The sequence below is a fragment of the Myxine glutinosa genome, chromosome 8, assembly GCF_964187855.1.
Source record: "Myxine glutinosa chromosome 8, kmMyxGlut1.1, whole genome shotgun sequence".
Classification (NCBI taxonomy): domain Eukaryota; kingdom Metazoa; phylum Chordata; class Myxini; order Myxiniformes; family Myxinidae; genus Myxine; species Myxine glutinosa.
The window spans coordinates 110,236,770-110,249,990 of NC_136268.1; the positions used below are offsets into that span (position 1 = coordinate 110,236,770).

The window sequence follows — 13,221 nt, forward strand, 5'->3', positions numbered from 1 at the left end:
AAAAGTTACATCCAGGACAGGCACAGACAGACAGACACACAGTCTGTTACAGCCAGACAGACAGACACACAGAAGTGATTGCAAAACCCCATCTTCCGCTTCGCGAGGGATGGGCTAAATTTCTCGTATGTTAAAAAATAATAGAGTTATACAAATGGGGACATGTTCAACATGTGAAACTAATGAAAATCAATTCCTCTCTAAGCATAAAACTGGTGGTGATATACCAAAGTTTTTATCAGGAACTAAATCTACAACAACTGGGTTACTGGGGGAATTACACCACCTGGATATTAATTATGCGGACCTGGAACAAACTTGAATAAAAGATTAGATTAATGCGGAAGTTCTAAACCTTGGAGCAAATCTAAAAATAGGGTTGATCAAGTTTGTATATATAATTATATGAATGATCGTTTTAAGGCCATTTTCCCCGCTAGAGCGGGGGTTAGCCTTGCGGGGCCCATGACAATCATGGTTCCCTGTTTGAGGCAATGTTTTTATGGCCGGATGCCCTTCCTGACACCAACCCTTAGTCGCCTCTTATGATGCGCAGGGATACGGTGTACCTATTCTAAACCAGGGTACACACCGGGATCATTCACCCCAACAAGCTGGTACTCAATTTGCCGACCTCGGAAGGTTTGACAGGCTGAGTCAACCCCCCTGGTGTTAATTCAGCGATCGACTGGGATTCGAACCCAGGATCCTCGGATCTCAAGCCGGCACCCTAACCGCTAAGCCAACACCAGGCTCAAGTTTGTATGAAAGGTTTGTTCATCAAGTTTGTATGAAAGGTTTGTTGATCAAGTTTGTATGAAACACGATATTCATTATGATATCAAGTTGGATGAGAAACAAGAAGCTGATAGAGAAATGTTAGAAATTTGTCATTTTGGAAATTTGTCGGGATTGGGAGTGAGGTGTTGAGGACTTGTGGTTGGGAAGAGGCTTGCAGACTTTTGGTGATGTGGGGTTGAGGAATTGCAGAAGAAAGGGGGAGGGGGAAGGGGAGTTGAGGACTTGAAGAGAAAAGGTGGAGCTGGGATTGGGAGGGGGTGTTGAGGAATGAAAGAAGAAAGAGGGACTGGAGGACAGAGAGTTGGAGTGGTGGTTGGGGAGGCAGCGAAGGTATAGAGTCTGGAAAGGGGTTGAGGCTAGGAGGGAGTGAGGACTTGTGGCTGGGAAGACGCTTGCAGACATTTAGTGATGTGGGGTTGAGGACTTGCAGAAGAAAGGGGGAGGAGAGGACACAGAGTTAGGGTGGGGAGGAGGGGATAGAGAGCAAGGAGAGGGAGTTTGCCAACTTGTGGTGGGGAGGGGCCTTGAACACTTGGGGTTGAAACCTTGGTGCTGGGAGAGAGGAGGTGAGAGGGTGGAGGTTGAGATCTTGAAGAAGAAAGGTCTTAAAGTACTTAAAGCCACATTTTACATTTCTCGGAATTTCCATGGGTCCCTGCAATTATGCTGTCAAAGGACATTCCTAGCAAACTCCCTATATATTCCACACAATATTGGGAACGATGGTAATTCCCTTACAACAGGCCCGTTGGACTGGATTATCTGCTCGTACTATATATAGCTAGCAGAAGCCAGTGGTAAAATTACGACAATATAATAAAGGTGAAAAATGTGTACCACACATGGTTTAAAAAAAGTACAATACATGATTTTGTATCAGCAATTATATGTGGAGTAGAGTGGAAAACGTTGCTTACGGTATTCATTGTATATCAGTGACAATGTGTTCACCGGTACTACGTACTGTATAACGAGGAGTGCCTGCATAGATTTGAGAAGTGTATGTTTGTTTGTGGGTTTGCGTCTTTGTTTGACTTCTATGTCTTCCTACACCACTGGACGCAGTGAGTTGAAAACAGGGGGTTGTACTCGTGGTGCGCATGAGAAGGTTTTCGGTGATAAAAACATTTAATAGCCTCCGGGGTCATGGTGGTGGGAGCACGCAAATTCTCTATGTAAATCTGTATAAAATTGCATCCCTCTCGGTGTGAGGGGGATTACAAGTCATCAAAATACTCCAATGCTCTGCTTGAAAACTATAGACATCATAGAAGTTTGGGATTATCACACTAAATATCACACTTAGTTTTATTTCTACACTCCCTCCCCCCCCCCCCCCCCCCCCATCCCCACCCCCAACCAACGGAATGAGTTTAAAATGGCTGGTTCTACTCACGGGGTACATGGGAAGGTTTTAGGGATGAAGAACATTCATAGGGTATGGGGAGGACCCCAATTATCTTTGTAATTGTGTATCGTATAGCACCACCTGGTGGAGGTCTGCATTACAACTCATAAATCATAAAGGTTGGGGATCAACCTCTCCGCAAGGACGGGTTCTTGGCTCATAACCATTCATTTGCTTGCTCTCTGCTCTGCTTGAGTCTCATTTATGAATGGCAACCCTATCTCTTTAATTAATCCCCTGTTATCACTGGGCTGGCAGCTTTACTTGTGGCATAGTTTAAAATCTGTGTGCAGTGTTTGTCTTATTGGGGTGCCCTTGGGACACGTGCCCGTTCTCATCAAATAGAGTAGTTGTGCATCAGTTTGTTTATATTGTTGTGCCGTGTAGTTTTTATTGTAAACATTTTATTTTGCCCCCGTTGGACTTGGTCTGAAAGGGGGGGCTTATGGATTGGGTCGCGTCCATTCGTCCGCCAGTGTGTGTGTGTGCGCGTCTGTCCTTTACCATATCCTGGACATGTACGGTCCGATTTTGTTCCTAATTGGCACAAGCGCAGTGCGTGATGGCATACGCGTGTGATGCAATCTGATAAAAGATGGCCGACTAGTCGACTGGCAGCCATTTGAGTTGTAAAAAACTCGACATTGAACATGTCCTCAACCATTTCTTGGCCATACATGTACCGATCTTGTTCAAACTTAGCAGACAGATAATGAATGATGGCTGACATATGCATGCCATTTTATTTCCAGATCAGATAGAAGATCATTTTGTTACTTAAACGTGTGCCCAACAATTTATTGGACATGCATGGACGGGTTCTATTCAAACTTAGCACAAAGACAATACATGAGAGTATACCTATGTGGAATATTTTGTTTTGTAATCCAACCAAAGATGGTTGACTGGCGGCCTTTAACTCCGAACAGCAAAATTACTAAAACAATGGGGGCTATGACATTTTATGTCTTTTTCTCCTTGTCCCTATTAAACTGTTTAACTTTTTGAAGTGGTGGTGTCTGTTTCCTCCATCCACGATCAGGCTCATTAAAAGTAAACAGTTGGCGGCTTTTGGGCTAAGCAAATACTGGCTTCCATTTCTTGCATGAGGTTCTTATTTGGCCAATAAACGCTTGGTTATCCGAGGCCACGAAGCCTGGTGTTGGCTTAACGGTCAGGGTGGCTAGCTTCATATCTCAGGGTCCTGAGTTCAAGCCCTTGTCATTTCGTTTAACTAGCACCAGGTGCATTGACTGAGCCTGTCATCCTCCCGTGGTCGGCAAAATGAGAACCAGTTTATTGGGAAGAATGAACCATTTGAATATCCTGTGTTGGAGTGCCGACCTGTCCAGGATTGTGCCCAATAGCCACACCTTGCTTCGGCAGCCCTATAGGGGAAAGTGGTACAAAATGGACCCCTTGGCAGCAGCTGCTGGTGTAATATACCATCTTGTGGCTGTTCATGTTAAAACATTCCTTTGTGGATTAGCAGAAAGTAACAACATGGTGGCCATCCCTATCCAGTCTTGAACTCGAGCTGAACCATCCAACATTTTGACACCTACTAGGATCTATCGGTAGGTATGTGAGAAAATTGTGTTTGTGGTGACAGAGTGACTCATATTTCCTAGTGTTACTGCATGCTTTTAGAGTATAAGTCAGTCACTAAAATTGACCTTTGAAACATTCTGCCCAGTACATGTGGTTTCCAATGATGTCAGGTTTTCATGGAGGTCGTTCATGGGGCAAAACGGTCCATTTCCCTGGGGTAAAATGGCCCGTGGGGTACCATTTTACCCTTTAGTGGGCCATTTTACCCCATACATGTTTCTTATTTTTGTTACAAATATGTAGGCCTATGTATACATGTAGGCCTACCCTATATGTATGTATGTATGTATGTCTGTATGTATGCATGCTTGCATGCTGGCTGGCTGGCTGGCTGCATGCATGCATGTAACTTATACATATCTACTTATACCATGTCATTTTATGCACTGAAATATAAGTTCATCTATTGGGCAGGGTGCTTCATGATTGTTGTCTGCTTTAGTTAGTGCTGTTCTCACCAAGTCGGGTAATGAGGGTTAGGAATAAGGGATTATGGGTCATCAAAATGGTCACTGTTTGAATTTTGATTTTCTGTGGAAGTAAGATAGAAACATTGGACCTTACTCTCACAAAGGGGCAGGGTGATCTATCTATAATTCCACTAATCTCTGTGTGTATGTTTGTATGTTTGTTTGTTTGTATGTTTGTATGTTTGTATGTCTGTGACCGCTGTTTCTCGACAACCACGGGTCCGATATACTTTAAACTTGCCAGCCAGGGGGCCGAAAATGCTGTGAGACCCATTGGTAACACTCAAAGACATGCTGCTGTTCCAAGACCTGCTGTTGCAAGCACCAGTAGGGAGTTCATTTCACCCTTTCAAATCAGTCCCCCACCTAAGGCTACTCCTGCTAAGGGTAGGCCTACAACACGTCAATCAAAAAGGTCAATGTCAGAGCATTTAACATCAAGCCCATACAAGAAACGACTTGCTGATGCAGCTGAAGAAAAGAAAAGACAGGAAGCACAGAAGGCAGAGAAGGCAAAGCAGAGAGCTGAAAAAAAACCTCAGAAGCAAAAGAAAGTTGCAGAAAAGCCAAAAAAGAAGATAGTGAAGGGTAAACGGGCTATATTTACGGCACCAGAAGAATCTAGCGAGTCTGAGGATGATGATGGAACAATGTGCTTATTCTGCCGGGAAAGTTATAGTGTGATAGGAGAAGGATGGATAAAGTGCACAGTCTGTCGTCTTTGGGCCCATGATGGTTGTGCAGGTGTGGATGAAGAAGATGTGAATTTCATCTGTGACTTTTGTGCCTAATTATGTGCATAATCTCACCTTGTAGTCTGTAATTTTTCACAATAAATATTATTTCAGGTTCAAAGTGTTTTGATTGGTGACTCTGAGGGTAATTATTATGTTTTTCAATGGGGTGACCATATTACCCCACGGGGTGACCATATTGCCCCATATGTGGGGGCCATTTTGCCCAACGTGGTGTACAAAATGGCCCACTTAGCACATTTTTGGTCTTTGGTTCTCACCAGTGAATGGTTGATTTGATTCTAATACCAAGTAATTTGTGTATTTATAATGGAATAATGATTGTAAAGACACTGTCTGATTTCAGATATACTGCATCATTTTGGATAAAATTTCAAAGAAAGCTTAAGTGTGCCATTTTGCCCCACCTTCCCCTACATCTGAAGATGCAAAAAGGAGTGATCTTCTCCACACGAAGCCATGCCCCATGTGAATAGAGTTGATGAATGAAGGTGAATAGACACAGCATTTTAATATTTGTTTGTCCTTTATTTTATTTGAATAAAATAACTCTTCTTTCTCTCACTAATAAATCACGACGTGACACAACAACTCAAATTAACATTGTAGATGCAGTGTACCATAAGCAACACATTTTGTCAATATTGTTCTACGACACAGTTCACACTACATTTAAACGGATGTTTCTCTGTAGGCACAACGTGGATGCAGGAGATAGCCGACACGGTGTACTCCGATGGCGACATAGAGTTTGCAAAGCGAGCGTCAATTGATGTGCGTGTGCCATTTTTGGAGTTTGAAAGTGCAGATGTGTTACAACGACCATCTGGTAAGTTCCACGCTTTTGACTAATCTGTTCAAGCAATAACAAAAGTCAGAGTTGACAATTTACATTTACTCATTAAGTCAGTGGCATTGCAATAAGATGACAAAAACAAGCTTCCTAGAGCGTTCTACTTTGGTGCATTTGTATCCAGGTTTTTGTCCATTATCTCCCACATTCATCCCTGCTGGGCCTTGTCAGACTGCAACTTCATTGGTCACTTTCTGTGGGGATAACAATAATCTGCAGCAGTGGATAATAATAATACGAGTTCATTTCCACGGAACTTCAACGCATGAGGAAGCCTTGAGGGCCATAAAAGCCTGCACTATGATTGCCTCCTTCAAGTCTCAATTTCTTTACATTCTCTTTTGACAAGTTACCAAACGCACACATCACCTTGAAAGAAATAATACTTATAAAATGAATCTCGACAACTTGACAGATTGGGCTCCATTTATTCGCTCACAAAATGAAAACATTACTTCACAACTGTGGAATCAGACCGTGATGGTGATACCCCGGAAACTGAAATAAACCAGTGCTGGGGTAAAACGGATAAGGTTTGCACATTCATATATGACATCCTCCACCTTAAGTCAAAAATGAACAGGAGTCCATGGAGCAATACTTGCACTCAAATAACAGAAAGTGGACCTCGGGAAGACTGTTCCGGTCATTAAGCAGACACGGAAATTATTCTGCCCCCGTATGTGTTCACGTGAAAATAGAACATTGGTATAAAAAAAACACTTCAAGGAGTTCAACAGTTTGGTAGTTTTCTCTTGCGTGTAGAGCGTCGCAGTATAACTGAGGATATGGAGTCCGAAGAGTCCACGACAGGGTGCAGGAGCGTTCACAGAAGATTTTGAGGCATCAAAGTCGACTGGATCGTGACCCCGACAATTTCTGGCGGTGGCGAGTCGAACTGTTGTTCTGGCTGTGATAATGTTGCTTGCTTGATCGATGGACAGTGATAAGTGACAGTTGGTAAGGTATGTGGTCCTGATGTTGACGAATGTCATGTCCGTTGTGCAGGCGAATCACGTAGGACAGTGGATCTGGGTTCGCAATCACATATTACCCGTGTCAAAGTTGCAGGCAAAACACTGGGTATCTAATGTTGATACAGCTACTGCTGGGCAACGTGGGCATCAAATTTTGTTCAAGCTGGCTCTCTTAACCGTTTATAAAGTGTCAATCTCAGGTGTCATTTCATCAACAACTTGGACAGACCTGCTCCGGTTATTGAGTGTGAAACGGTATTTGAACAGGAGACGGGGTAGCTTTGTCTCTGTTTCCATCCAGAAATTTATACAATCCGGATTTGATGATTCCCACCGAATGTTCTGCCAAGTCATTTGAAGCCTGGTGATGTGGGCTGACAAACCTGTGTTTGATGCCGTTCCGACGCATGAATCAAGTGAACTTGTAACTGGAAAAACACGCACCTTTATCACTCACGATAATCGTGGGCAAACCATGAGTGGCGAAATAGTGTGAGTTTTTTGATGGTGCTTGCTGACGTCATACCATGTGTCATGTGGGCATCAATCTATTTAGTGTGCGTGCTCGTGATGAGCAGCATCATGCCGCCATTGATAGACCCCGCATAATCGAGATAAATACAGTTAGCTTGGCCATTCCCAAGGATGCAGTGACACTTTCACAATTCACAGTTGTAATCCGTGTGCTCTTGTAGGGGTAACACTGATGAACATGATGTACCTTTGATGTCAGCATCAAGATTTGGCCAGCCCACATAGTTTCTAGGGAGTGACTTCTAATTCACAACAGTCGTGGATTCCATCCATTACCCTGGAATGCAGATGTTCTGGGATCATGGCATGACAGCCCCAGAGTAGGTAACCGTTTTCCACACTGAGTTCATTTTAATGTGCCTTAAAAGCATAAAAGTTGGGTCACCCTCGGGTCGCAAATGCCAACCATGCTGCACAACCTGGACAGACCGAGGTCTCTTCGAGTGCGCATGTGGATCTTGCCGGCAATCTTGTTCTCTACTGTTGTTGTGCTTCCCTCTCCCTCCCACTCTCTTTATTGGATGTTCTATGTGTTAGCTCTTACACAAGCCTCGACTAAGTGTACAAAAAAGAAATTAAAAACTTTTTTTTTTCCCATACGCGATAATTGGGATGATGGCCTCTGAGCGTGCAATGCATTCGGCAAATGTAATAATCAAGCATTTCTTCACTCTAAGCTGTAATTATTACTTTTAGAATGGTCAAGATGGTGAAGGATTGAAGGCCCATTCACAAAACAAGTTCACTCTCCCACTTCTCGTGTCTTCCCCAATCTCGCGAGAGTTCCCTCGTTCATTGTCGCCGCTGCCTCTATTTTTAGTTTTCACCGATTCCCTCACAACTCAGTCTGAGCTATGACTCTCAGTGATTTATTGGCAATGTACTGTAAAATGGGGTGAATAGGGACAGCAAGGTGAATAGGGACACAAACTGAAAAAAGTTCGGAAACTTTTTTTCGCTGAAAATTGATAACCATACTGATTTGTTGATATTTGGGTTGAAAGTGATCTCTTGTTTTTTTTAAAAGCAACTTATAGTCCCTATTAACCCCATATATGGGTTAGATAGGAATAAATAGGATTTTTATGGCTGTCCCTATTCACCCCGTTTTATGGTTGAATAGGGACAGTCACTAATACAAAAAAATAATAATCAAGAAATAGGGACAGTTTGGAGAAACTTTTTATCCCATATTTTTTTTCATTGGCACCGTGGTTTATATTATGGGTGCATATTATGTGCATCCATCTGAGCTATCAATTTAGCAATAAGTTGGAAACTCAGGATTGTTTCTTGATTATTTTTTTTTTTGTATTAGTGACTGTCCCTATTCACCCTGTTTTACATTCCGTAATACATGAGAGTTCTGAAGTGGCTCTGAAGATCATGAGTGATCTGAAGATCAACGGCCTGGGAATCGGAAAGTCGCTATCCGATTTCCGGCATCATTTTTGTCATGAGCGCTTTTAAACCTTTTAACCACAATAACCCTTACTGAGAACCAATAATAATAATAATAATACCAACAATAATTAGGGCCGAATCCGTAACACTTCCCCCCCTCAAGAAAGAAAGTTTGAACACAGCAAAAACTTTGTAGGCAAATTCTTGAAACCAACACAAGTAATCAATGTTTCCCCAAAAATAAAGCAACAAAACTTCAACCAACTTACCGAGATTTCCAAAGTTAATTCACTCTGGACAAAGCATCAACAACGACATTGTCCCTGCCCTTTACATGTTCAATTTCCAAGTTACCCCTGCAAAGCCAAACTCCATTAAAATCAACCTCTGATTTTTACTTTTAATTTCTTTTGAATGAAGGTTAAGGGGTTGATCAAAAATCCAAAGTCAAGCAAATCGATAGCACTTTTTCTGGGAGGCCGAGCTGAGGATCAGGTTCCATGGTGGTTGGGTGGTGAGGCTTGGACATATCCACTACCTGGACGCCTTTAGGAACGTGGAGTTCACGGTTAGTCCGTGTAGGAAAGTTCACTACATGGACGCCTTTCGGAACGTGGCGTTCACGGTTAACCCGTGTAGGAATCTTGGCTCGGCTGCTCCGCAGCATTCAGTGCTTCAACTCTTTCTAACTTTCCTAACAATCACGGTTGGACCACTTGTCACTGTAGTCACATGAATGGCGGCCTCCTTCTCGGCCACTGCTCTGATAATGCTTCCTTCAGGAGCTGCCATAACTCTGGAAGCCTCCATAATAATATCGATTGCCTCTATCACCACTACTACTCCATGGTCCTCCTCTGTAGCCCCCTCGACCCCTAGGAAATGCCTTCCCTACTATGATGGTCCGACCATCCAACTCCTTGCTATTCAGATCCTTTTCTGCAACTCTGGCGTCCTTTGATTTTTCAAACGTGACAAAGCCAAACCCTCTTGACTTTTGTGTCTCCCTGTCTTTTATCAGCAGCTCTCTCTTTATTTCCTCTCTAGTCGTCGTCAACGTATGGCCCTGAATGGGTTTCTCTCATCTCCTCTTCCTGTTCAGGCTGGAGTTCCCCAAGGCAGTGTTCTGGGCCCCGTGCTTTTTCTGATCTTCATCAATGATCTCTCTGACTCTCTTGAAAATCCTCTCTATCTCTTTGCTGATGACTCCACTCTCTGCCGCTCCATTCCTCTTCCCTCAGATCGGCAGTCTGCAGCCTCCTCACTCTCTGAAGACTTGGACAAAATCACAGACTGGTCAAACAAGTGGAACATGTCTTTCAATCCTGACAAATCTCACACTCTTACTATGTCTCTCCGAAAAGATCGACTGGACAACCCTCCCATCTACTTTCTCAACAATCCTCTCCAAGAAGTTCTGTCGCTCAAGCTTTTGGGTCTCACTATCTGCCATGATATTTCTTGGGAAAACCACATTTCCAAGCTGGCCTCCAAAGCCAGTCGCCGACTGGGCATCCTCCGTCGTGCGAAGTCCTTCCTCGGCACACCTGAGCTCCTCACCACATACAAGGCTTTCATCCGCAGCTCAATGGAATACTGTTCTCCCCTATGGGCCGGTGCTCCTGCCTCACACCTAGCTCGGCTTCACGCTGTTGAAACCAAAGCTTTCAGAATTATTGGAATCTCCCGCGATGAAGCTATCTCTGAGGGCCTTTCACTCACTCACCGCAGGCAGGTAGGTGGTCTTTCTGTCTTCTACCGACTCCTCTCCGGCCTTGCACCTCCAGCTCTCTCTGTGCTCTGTCCCCCAAATATTCCTACAGGTCGCACAAGATCTGCCAGCAACCCTCTGATGGTTAAACTGCCGAAATCTCGGCTCTCTGCTCACCTTCACTCTTTCTTTCCTCTTTTATCCCGCCTCTGGAACAAACTCCCTCACTCCCTTCAATCCCACTCCTCCCTCCAGGTCTTTAAAACAGCTGTTCACCACCATCTCTTATCTTCCCCCATCCAAAACCTTGATCTTTTCTACCCCCGCTAATTCACCCCAGATCCACCTTGTTTGAAATTCCAACTTCTTTCCTGGAAGTCCTGGCAGTGTCCATATGTTTTATACCTCTCCCACCGCCCCCTTCCCTTGCCCCCCCGCCCCCCAAAGCCCTCGCCCTCTCTCAGATCTCTCGATCTCTCGATGTCTCCATGTCTCTCGGTCCCTGCTCTCAAATGTTGTGTTTGTGTCCTTCCCCCTCTCTCCCCATCTTGTCTACCGCTCCCGATGTTATATGTTTTATGTGTCGGTTTGTCTTTCTGTGTGATTAATGTTCGCTCTTTCACGAGCCTCGATCTTGTATACAAAAAAAAAGAAAAAAAAAAGCAGCACTTCCAAAAGCGGTCCATATTTGCTGAAGGCAGACTCCATAACCTCTTCCTTTGTTTCGAAGTTCAGTCCCCCTACAAAGAGCTTGCCAATATTGCCTCCATCCCTGACGTGCCTGTGCTGACACTTCGTTTCAGGGTATTTCCTCTTCTCTTCAGGGCGCTTCCTACTAGGCTTTTCAACAAACATCGGGTTACCAGAAACTTGGCCACCGGCCAAATCATTCCCGATAACAAAAGATACTCCTTCTACAGGAAGTGGCTTGTAAACCGACGGTGACCGGTCCTGACACCAAATCGGACTCCAAATGGATGACATGAAGTGGAGCACTAACACAGCCACCAATCCCCTGTAAACGAACACTATCCCCAGTTGCCGTCTCCTCGGACCATGGCAAGATGCCTTCAAGCATTTTTTTTTTTTTTTTTTTTTTTTTTTTTTTTTTTGTATACAAGATCGAGGCTCGTGAAAGAGCGAACATTTATCACACAGAAAGACAAACCGACACATAAAACATATAACATAGGGAGCGGTAGACAAGATGGGGAGAGAGGGGGAAGGACACAAACACAACATTTGAGAGCAGGGACCGAGAGACATGGAGACATCGAGAGATCTGAGAGAGGGCGAGGGCTTTGGGGGGGGGGGGGGCGTGGGAAGGGGGCAGTGGGAGAGGTATAAAACATATGGACACTGCCAGGACTTCCAGGAAAGAAGTTGGAATTTCAAACAAGGTGGATCTGGGGTGAATTAGCGGGGGTAGAAAAGATCAAGGTTTTGGATGGGGGAAGATAAGAGATGGTGGTGAACAGCTGTTTTAAAGACCTGGAGGGAGGAGTGGGATTGAAGGGAGTGAGGGAGTTTGTTCCAGAGGCGGGAGAAAAGAGGAATGAAAGAGTGAAGGTGAGCGGAGAGCCGAGATTTCGGCAGTTTAACCATCAAAGGGTTGCTGGCAGATCTTGTGCGACCTGTAGGAATATTTGGGGGACAGAGCACAGAGAGAGCTGGGGGTGTGTCGGGGAATTTGTAGCTGAGAGACTCAGGACTCCAATGACCGGACACAGGTTACAAAAGGTCTAGTTTATTAACTGTATTCACTTCATCCAATTACCAAAATGATACCGCATAATATAATGGATCAGGTTAACTCTTTTCGCTGGTCCTTCTCGTTCATCCGACACTCCCGTTCGGTCAGCGCTTCACGTAGCAAGTACTGTCGACTCCACGTTTGCTCTAGTTTATATGGACGAACTGGACTTAATCCTCTGTCCGCTGAAACGTTAATCCTTTCTCCGCTGATGCCCCGAGGTCATGCATTGCACCAAGTCCTGGCATCAACTCGCTCCCCTCCTGCTGTGATTTCCATTAACACAGTAGGAGGGTGCTCTAGCCTGGGGCCTTGACCAGGTGTTTCAAGAGATTATCATGTTCATGCACATTCTGCTTCGTTACCAGATTTAATCAATGAGTTACCAGGGCCAATCAATACGTTACACTGAGTTACACTTCCACAATTCCCTCATCTTTTTGTTTTTGTTTATATTAACCATTAATCTAAACATCAATATAAGTAAACAATCAATCACTACTAGTAAACATCATTACAAGTATAAGTAAATAATCAATCACTTTGGTAATTAAATTCCCTTAGGCATACACCGTCATCCTGCAAGAATCACAAAACATTTCGTTGGTCATTGACTCCTTCCATATTGTTCAATCTATTGCATTTGCATCACAAATATATTTTCAAAACAACACTTCACCATCACCAAGATACAACAATTTCACTTCATTTTCAAGTTTTGTAAAGCATCTGCACCATCTGGCAAAAAACGTTTGCCTCCACACAAATGTTGACTTTGTTTGAAAGGAAGGGCTGATCACTTGTGTTTGAATCCAGGTATGAAACATTTTCTCCTAATGTCTTCATAGCTCCTGCACTACTTCGTGTAGGATTTCGCTGTTGTGGTAACACTGCGGAGTCATAGACTGACCCTTCTCTCCATGTAGCATTCTTGCCACTTTTTT

General features: G+C 44.0%; 1 protein-coding gene across 4 annotated transcripts in view; it reads left to right on the forward strand.

Moving 5' to 3' along the window:
* The window catches only part of LOC144893320 (sulfotransferase 1B1-like), a 74,793-nt gene that overhangs the window by 12,937 nt on the left and 48,635 nt on the right, over window positions 1-13,221 (forward strand). Inside the window, exons 1-3 of one of the 4 annotated variants that reach the window (XM_078783676.1) lie at window positions 537-771; window positions 5,471-5,536; window positions 5,740-5,874. The exons of 1 other annotated variant lie outside the window; for it this stretch is intronic. In XM_078783676.1, the coding sequence (XP_078639802.1) occupies window positions 5,527-5,536; window positions 5,740-5,874 (145 nt within the window). In that variant the 5' untranslated portion in view covers window positions 537-771; window positions 5,471-5,526. Of the gene's footprint in view, window positions 1-536; window positions 772-5,470; window positions 5,537-5,739; window positions 5,875-13,221 lie in introns of those variants that run through there. 2 more of the 4 variants (XM_078783677.1, XM_078783674.1) reach the window with 2 other exon arrangements.